General features: G+C 42.8%; 1 protein-coding gene across 1 annotated transcript; it reads left to right on the forward strand.

Annotated features, from left to right (window-relative positions):
- Window positions 1–2,823: 2,823 nt before the first annotated feature.
- Window positions 2,824–9,270, forward strand: clec19a (C-type lectin domain containing 19A). Its single transcript, XM_080448475.1, has 5 exons — window positions 2,824–2,947; window positions 4,256–4,433; window positions 6,536–6,629; window positions 6,918–7,050; window positions 8,161–9,270. The coding sequence occupies exons 1-5, from the start codon at window positions 2,860–2,862 to the stop codon at window positions 8,235–8,237; spliced, it is 570 nt and encodes a 189-aa protein (XP_080304601.1). The 5' UTR covers window positions 2,824–2,859; the 3' UTR covers window positions 8,238–9,270.
- The last annotated feature ends 364 nt before the right edge of the window (window positions 9,271–9,634 follow it).

Genomic DNA, 9,634 nt, shown 5'->3' on the forward strand with positions numbered 1-9,634 from the left:
TGAGCACGGATGCTACGGTCCATGTGGTTAAGGAACAATTCTCCATTGGATTAGGGGAACTTTAATGTTTCATGGTTAATTGTGAAAACTTACTGTAAACGAATGGGTTGTGGCGACTCTATATTTACAGTAATTCACAGTACTGTGTGAGTGTGTGGTACAGCTGTCATGAACTTGAGGTTTCCTGTTGCGTTTTGTGACAATAATTTATTCATTTTAGGTCATGATCATCGAGTCCAAAGGGCTGTATGCGTTTGGATTCCCGGAAGACTGGAGGGGACATGTCATGAGCTAAACTTTTCAAATCATCTTGAATTGAGATGAGTGATCTTTACGGCTTTACATGCGGTTTAGGCCAATTATTGTCAACCATTTTGGTCCGGACCCAGAAGACCAGTCATGTGATGTTCTGACAGCAGGGTTGCCGATAAAAAAAAAACACCCAAGAATGATTAATTAGAGAAAGAAAATTGTGTTATCTATCATATCGAGTCCTGACTTAATCATGGCCAGCGCAACGTTGTGTGACTCAAGATGTAAGTTATCTCATTAAGATCATCTTGACTTCGTTTGGGAGACAGTCGAGAGTGGTCTCGGTGGTTTAGAAGAAGTGGGCTCCTGCCGTCTCCCAGGGAGCAGGAAGGATGAAGGAGGATTACAAGGTCAGTAACTCTTGTCTCTGGCTGCTAAGCCCTGACCCTAGAGTGTGTGGAGGTCATCTGTCGGGGGTCAGTCCCACAGTCGAGAGCCTGCTTCGTATCAGGTTCACTTTGTCTTCTGTTGTAAACTGATGAAAACCCAATAACCCGTGTCCACCCCTTGCACCCATCCTCATTCTCTCTCTCCTATTTATCCTTGTCTTGGGTTAGAAAAACAACACAGCCTCCATCTGGCCCAACTCTTAGGGAGTGGTGTAAAGTAACTAAGTGCATGTACTCAACTGTACAATTTTGAGGTATTATTATTATCATTATTTTACTTTACTGGATTACTTCCAATTTTCAATACTTTTACTACTACTCCACTCCATCTCAGATCCAAATATTGTACTTTTACTCCACAACAATTATTTGAAAACTTTAGTCACTAGTTACTTTGACTTTATTACAAAACATTAACCACTTCAACACTTTATGTACTTCGGCTATTTCTACAAGCTCACAACTGCGAAGTGTTGTGAGCTTGTAGATCTGCTATTTTCAAAGATTTGTATACATTTTGAAAACTTGTGAAATGGGACATTTGTACTTTTACTTGTAACAGAGTATTTCTGGTATTAATACTTTTACTTAAGTAAAAAATGTGAGTACTAACACTGCTCTTAGGTCAGGGGTTCCCAAACGTTTCTATGCCAAGGGCAAAAAAAAATACACTAATGTCATGTTCTACATTACATACCGTAACAACAAGAGTACAGTATGGCACAGTGTTTCTTTCTCTTTTTCTATTTCTTATTATCTCCTTAGTCATTATGCCAATTCCCAATTCCCCCATGTAGTCCCACCCTAGAGGGTGTAGACCATGTCTCCTCCGCCACATGACGCGACCTCACCAGCTGCATCTGTTCACCTGACAGAGAGGACATTTTCACTGGGGGAGGTAAAGCGTGGAGGAACATGCTATCCTTTCCAGTTCTACTCCCTGTGTTATTGCGTACCGTAGGTGCCCCGACCAACCTGTTAGGACCCTAAAATGCAGTGACAGAGATCACCCTCCCTGCCCGGCCTGAGGCCTCCCACCCTTGAACACGGCCTAATGTGTTCTTTGGAACGCCCGGCCAAGCAGGAGTCACTGGAACATTCGACCCGGAAAGTGGGAGACTGGCTTTTTGGATCCCGTTTGTGAGACGTGACAGCTAGATATTCTGACAGGGTTGTGGATAAATAACAGCTTTAGGGTTATACATCACGATCCTGACTTCATGGTCAGTCATTGCACAATTTCAGCCCCAACTTCCCTGATGATAGAAATACAAATACTGTAAGCTTACATTAGCTTATGCCCCAAGACAAAATCCTCCTCTCAAATTGGGCCAAAAGGGCTGAACAAACCAGAGAGTAAGTGATGTAAGAAGCATTGCTTATAATTAACATCTGTTTCTTCATATTTCTTGACAGCTGGTGAATAATTGTTGTTGGCGAGGGGTGGATTTACTCTCTTTATGTTTGCTGGGGTATGTTTTGGGATTACAGTTTTGTGTTATATTAATAGATGCCTGCTTTGGGGATGGAATTGCGAAGCTGGGAGTAGGTTTCTTTGTCAGTTTTTCTCTCATCTCTGTCTGTCTGTCTGTCTGTCTGTCTGTCTGTCTGTCTGTCTGTCTGTCTGTCTGTCTGTCTGTCTGTCTGTCTGTCTGTCTGTCTGTCTGTCTGTCTGTCTGTCTGTCTGTCTGTCTGTCTGTCTGTCTGTCTGTTTGTCCGTCCGTCCGTCTCTCTCTCTCTCTCTCTCTCTCTCTCTCTCTCTCTTGTTCCCACCCACTCTCTTTATCTTTGAGTTATTTGCAGAGTTCAGAGCCAGTGTGATTGACTGGGAAGGGTCTGGAAAAAACAACGGTAACTCTCTCAACTCTCTCTGTGTCCTGTTGCTCTCTCTCTCTCTCTCTCTCTCTCTCTCTCTCTCTCTCTCTCTCTCTCTCACACACACACACACACACACACACACACACACACACACACACACACACACACACACACACACACACACACACACACACACACACACACACACACACACACACACACACACACACACACACACACCTCTTTTTCCATCACACACATTCCCTCACACACACGCCCACACCATGGATCTGCGTGTGTCGGCGTCACAACGTGTCTTTGGTTCCTCAGACAGTTGAAGATGCTCTTTTGGGAGCTGTGCTTGTCCCTGGTCCTCTGGGTTCTTCCAGTCAGAAGTCGACCCTCCACCAACATCCAGATCACCCACGGTGAGTACAGCGCTCCTCTGGCGCCAGGGATTTACCAGGGGAGAACCAGCTTCGGTTCAGGGGGGGGAGATCGAGATGAGCTCAGAGAGTCCAGCCCCATTCTGGGGCTGCCAGCCAGGCTGTGGAGAGCGCAGGAGCTGGGGCTCAGTCGGAGCTAAAGCACCGGAGCATTAACACTGTAAAGTCCTATTAAAGTGCTAATTATTTAACTGAGAGAGAGTGTAGAAATTGAACCAAATGTACCTGTTAGGGTCTGTAACTCTCTAAGTTACAGCCCCTTAGGGGTCCAGTTGGTTCCATATTAACACTGAGGAGTAGTGACTGAACATGGACTTGTGAGTTTTGGCTGCATGATAATCAGGCTGTATGACTAGACAATGTGCTTAGATGATGGTCTCAGTTCATATTTATGACCCTCAAAGTTCCACATTTCTTGGGTATTGAATTCCACAGGGCATTAAATGCTATTCAAAAACATCTCCATTATATTATGCTACTTTTGGTTCCCAATCACTTCATCAAATTGTTATCAAAGGCACGTCTTGTGTACACGTGTTGCACTTATATCACGGTCCCTGCCGACTGCAGGAATCTATTTTGGTCCAACGGGTCAGATCATTTGGAATGTGGCTGGCAGAGTTTGAAGGTTTTCACGTCCAGGTGAACGTTTAGTGTAAGTATCATCATCTGGAGTGCATTTGAAAGCTACTGGGTATGGTTCCGTATTAAAGCCACGCAACAAAGTTTGCCATTGCTGCCTCCGACACGCTCTCGGACTCGCTGCTTTGATGGAGAATATGGCATGAGTTAGGGAGGAATCATTAAAAGATATTGCCTTAGTTTTGAGTATTTCGAGGAGCAATATACAGTATATACAGTATTTACAGTATGTCTGTCTTGTGTTTGAAAATTATGCAAGATATAAGTTAATGGAACACCACCTAAGACACAATGATGCCTGCTTGCTCCAGAAAAACAAGAGTGCTTACATTATTTCACTGTGAGTCTATTATAAGTCACTGCAGAATGAATACTCCAGATTTTACTGTGTCGGGACCCACTGTATACAATAGAGATGACACACTTGAAAACAAACCTTTCTGTCTTCTACTATCTTCTCCACAAGCCTTTCTCTTCCTCTCTCCACACTGGGATATCCTCAACAAAGTCTAAATTTTTTTATTAGTGTCAGTTAATTTAACACCCGACCCAAAGCCTCATCAGCTCTGTGGATGAAGAAACCACTCTCAAAATCAACATGGCTCAGCTAAAAATACACTTCATATACACTTTTGTCTCGTTCCTCAGCCCTTCCTCTGCAGCTGCCAGACTCGCCTCCTCCGGCGCTGTGTCCGCTGTTCTGGACCGAGTTCGAGGGGAACTGCTACCGGTTCTTCCCACTCAACAGGACCTGGGCTGAAGCTGACCTGTACTGCTCAGAGTTCTCCAATGGCCTCAAGTCAGCCAAGCTCGCCTCCATACACAGGTTGGACTATTAGGCTATACGCAATACTGCATGCATGCACACTGCACAGATGCATGCCTGAATGCACGCAAACACACACACACACACACACACACACACACGCGCACACACACACACACACGCACGTACGCACACTCATACAGACACTGCAGTTCTTGGTAACACACAGTAAAAGTCTCAGACAGTGTTCATTTGTCCATTTGTAACTTGTAGTTAAAGTAACACTGAGGATTTTACGGTGCGGTTGTAACTTCAAAGGAACACTTATCAACTGATGGCCCTCGAGCAAAGACAAGCCAGCCCAGCAGCACACCTGGTTTCTCCAGGCTTAGTTAGAGGGTGAAGCAGGTCAGCTGGTATCAGGGCCTGGAGGAGTGTAAATATAGACCTGCATGTAACAAATCAGCAGTCATGGTTGAGAGAAGGGCCCTGTTCAAATATAACCCTAGAAAGGCTTTTCTTTGTTTCTATAGGCTAAACGTACGTTGTCGACGATAAATGAAAATTATAGCCTAGACAGAACATTTTCTATTGTCTGGCTGCTTTATCCCATCAAGACCTGAGGCCGATTCTACAAATGCCTTCTAAATCAGTAGTTCTCGCATCACTTTCAAGATTTTTCAAATATTTTCAAAAATAGCAGCTGTACAAGCTCGCTTGTATGTCTGCTATTTTTGAATAGCCAATGCAAAAATGTTAAATGACACGGATGATTTCCTGGTTTTAATGGGTTAAATTGAGATTTTACATTATTATTTCTATGCTTACAGTATTGGTAATAAAATAAGATGCAATAACGCTTTATTGATTCAAGAAAGTAAGATGAAGTTAGCGTACCAGTCGCAACAAAATAAGAATGAAAATAGGTAAGCAATGTCATCCATACAGTATGCATGCATAGCATGACAACATTACAGCAAGTTTCGAACATCAGAATCACATCACAGGTTTACCGCTGTGAAGAAGTGGGTGAAATTCGAAACGAAAATATGTTCCTACGTATATCCATAATAGTAATAGTATAATAATAGCAGTAATAATCTACTGCCATCATCATAACATTTATAATCAATAATTGATTCCAAGGGATTACTTACTGACAGTAACACAATCCGATTACTTTTAGTTAACGTGGAATGACTCATTAAATAGCCTTTTTGACTGTAGTTTTAATAGTGTTATTATTGCCATACTGTAAATGCCATTTTTAACCGTTGTTTGAAAAGATGTTTGTGACTAAAAAATCTCAAAATGTACTTACTTTTTGAGAAATCCAATGCAATGGTTTTCAATAGATAATGTTGAGATAATTTTTCAGGCATCTATTATTAAATAGTACATTAAAGGATGTCTGTGGACCACATCACTGCATTTATTACATTTTCTTTCTGTCACTGTAACAGATCACAAGCACTATTTTTAGTATAGTCAGATGACTGTCAGGCTAGTACATGTAATCTATTACCTACCAATTTAAGGACATTACAGGCCTGACTGTCTAACGTCAACAAAGCTCCAGTCAAGGATGTTACATTTAAAATGCAGTCTTCACATACAGTAGTATTCATAGTATGTACTGTATTATGACATAACGGTACATATTTACACAGTAAAATCATCATTGTTAATTCATCTATTTGCGAATCAGAGTGTGTACAACTATTCCCATAAGGGTCCATTTGGTACATGTGTACACTCTCTCAGTACTTGTTTGGACTTGCGCTTATTATGTAATATTCCAGTGCTTCTCAAAGTGGGTGCAGGGTACCTTGCATCCCCTCAGGGTACCTTGAGGGGGCTTCCTTAAGGAAGCTTGCCGAAGGTTTTCAAACACCAAAACTCCCGCCATATACAAGATGTGCATGTGTGCACGTTTTCACATGACATGGATAAAGAAATGCTACTATACTGCCTGCACTTTGGCTGTGAAAACGTGGCTTTACAGGCCTGTAACCCTGAGAGGGTACAAATGGCCATTTGGTTCCATTTGTATACACTATATGAGTTATGGGGGTCCTTGAAATTAAAAGGTTTGAGAGCCACTGTATTATTCCATGAGGTCTGAAGTCAGCTCAAGTCAAATGTGTGTTTGTGTCGCTCAGCTGGGAGGAGAACGTGTTTGTGTACGACCTGGTCAACAGCCGCATACCTGGCATCCCCACTGACATCTGGATAGGCCTGCACGACCGCAGACAGGTAACACACGCACACGCACACGCACACACACACACACACACACACACACACACACACACACACACACACACACACACACACACACACACACACACACACCTGCTACAGTACAATGACTAAACTAGAGGTAGCTATAAAGAAGAGGGGGGTTGAGTGAGTGCCTTGCTGGGGATTAGTGTGTTGTCATGGGCTCCCAGAATTCCGAGCAGCTCCCCTGCTGATAGGGTTTTTGTCTCTGAGACTCTGAGGGGTCGTGCCTCCTGTTGTTGTGTCCTCTGTTGTCCACAGGAGGGCAGTCTGGAGTGGACGGACGGCAGTCACTATGAGTACAGTTACTGGGATGGCAACCAGCCTGATGACGGAATCCACCGCATCCCTCAGGACGAGGACTGTGTCGAGATCTGGTTCAGACCAAACAGCGGTGAGCAGTGGTGTAAAGTAACTAAGTACATTTACTCCAGTAGGCCTATTGTACCTAAGTACAATTTTGAGGTACTTGTACTGTACTTCAGCATTTCCAATTTTCAATACTTTTACTTCTACTCCACTACATCTTAGAGGCAAATATTGTACTGTTACTTTGCTACAATTATTTGAAAACTTTAGTTACTAGTTATTTTGTGGATTTTAATTATTAATACACAACATACATTAACCACTTCAGCCCTATATATACTTGAGGTATGCTATACTATAAATAGGCTATTTGAATATAGGCTTTTTGAAAATAGCCTATCAACAAGCTCACATCTCGTCGCATTGTACATTGTGGGACATTCTTCATAATGAGTACTTTTACTTAAGTTTTGATGCCAATACTTTTGTACTTTTACTCAAGTACATTTGGATTACTGGACTACAGAGTATTTCTACATTGCAGTATTGATACTTTTACTTAAGTAAAAAAAAAAAAACAACGTCTTCCACCACTGACACTGTGTTGTACGTGCGTGCGTGTGTGTGCGTGTGTGTGTTTGTGTGTGTGTGTCACACGTGTGTGACACACACACACAAACACACACACACACGCACACACACGCACGCACGCACAACACACACACAACACACACCCACCTGTTGACGCTCAGAAATTAGATTGTATTATTTGGTCGTCCCTGGCATCATAATGTCCCACAGGCCTTGATCTTATTGGTGCGCTCAACATGGAAACAATTACCTTCCTACATTGTGATGTGTGCAGTTGGCCCTGAAAGACGCACAAAGACGTGGATACCCTGTGAAATCCCCAGTGTTAATTTAACAGCAAAAGAGTGTAAAATTTTTCCATTCTGGCACTGTTGGTTTTGCTCGTGTTCATAAACTTTTTTCTGTAATCTGAAATGAGCCTGTGTGTGTGTGTGTGTGTGTGTGTGTGTGTGTGTGTGTGTGTGTGTGTGTGTGTGTGTGTGTGTGTGTGTGTGCGTGTGCGTGCGTGTGTGTGTGTGTGTGTGTGTGTGTGTGTGTGTGTGTGTGTGTGTGTGTGTGTGTGTGTGTGTGTGTGTGTGTGCATGTGTGTGCTGTTCTTTTGCAGCTCTGAGATCCTGGAATGACAACAGCTGTGACAGAGCCTTCCCCTTTGTGTGCAAGATCCCTACACTGGATAATTAGCTCTCTCTCTCTCTCTCTTTCTCTAACACATGCTTGCATGCACTCACGCACGCACACACACACACACACGCGCGCGCGCGCACGCACACACAGGCACACACAAGCACACACAGGCACACACCCACAGCAAAATCCTGAATGCTATTTTAAATTGATTTCAAATGAACCCTGTGGATTTGACAGTTCTCGTATATTACTCAATCTCTTCCCCTCTCCCTCAGACAACCACAAACAAGCTGTTTTGATTAATGGCTGCCCCCCCACCCCCCCAACTCATCTCCTGTTTACTTTCCTCGATATTCTCTAGCTAATTAAGATTAATTCATATTATGTTGTACAACAGTGTCGCCTGCCAAGAAAATAACTTTTCAGGCTAACAACACATTGATTGAATACTTTATTTCAATTGAATACAGTTTGTAGTACAGTGGTACGATTATACAATGGTGCTAAAAGGATAACACAAAAAAGTCCTGAGGGCTTTTTTCCATTGCGGTCATCACATTGAAAATCGACGATATGCAAGCTCGCAAGCTTGTAGATCATGTATTTTTGGTGCGCGACACTGTCATACGACAAAGTGTAAATCAGGCTTAATCACTTAAACCCTATACCCTCAGAGGTGTACTTGGTCCCCTTTCTTTTTCCCCCCACAACAATCTCTTTGCCGAAAAATAGCAGATCTGGCACAGAACACATCCCACCGTTAAAAATACATATACTTTTGGGTGGTCCTTGGCATGAAAAAGTTTGAGAACCACGGATTTAGAAACATATGTTTTTCAGAAAACTGTTAGGATTGGGACGGCATTTGTAGAATAGGCCTCAGGTCTTAATGGGTTAAAGGAGTAGTTCACCCAAAAAGAAATCTTATTTTCTATCAATTACACACCCCATGAAGCCTTGATTTCAAGGAGATTCTTTTGTTTTTGACACATTCCTGAGACAACAATTTGATGACCGGGTCATCGGTCAATAGGAGACTCAGTATAGGAGACTCTTTGAGTCTCCGCCGGTCATCAAATTATTGGCTCAGGAATGCGACAAAAACCAAAAAATCTCAGTGAATTCAAGGCTTCATGGGGTGAGCAATTGATAGAAAATAAGTAATTTTTGGGGTGAACTACTCCTTTAAAGGTTTAATGACATTCACTTTTACACCACATTCAAAGTCTTTGTCCTGGTCCTTCAAAAGTGTACAAAAAGTTTTAAGTGAAAATTCCATTCCAGTGATCAATGGCAGGTGTTTTTCTCTCACATTTCTAAAGCCTTTTCAACTGCAATGAAAAAAGAAATCTTTGCCTGCGGGTGTCGCTGGTGAGGGATTTTGCCTGTCAATCATCGCCTCTGCTCCGCCCCCCCCAAAGGAAAGGATAGGGGAGGGGAGGGGCGAGGAG

The sequence above is a fragment of the Gymnoscopelus braueri genome, assembly GCF_963280865.1.
Source record: "Gymnoscopelus braueri genome assembly, chromosome: 13".
In the NCBI taxonomy this organism is placed as follows: domain Eukaryota; kingdom Metazoa; phylum Chordata; class Actinopteri; order Myctophiformes; family Myctophidae; genus Gymnoscopelus; species Gymnoscopelus braueri.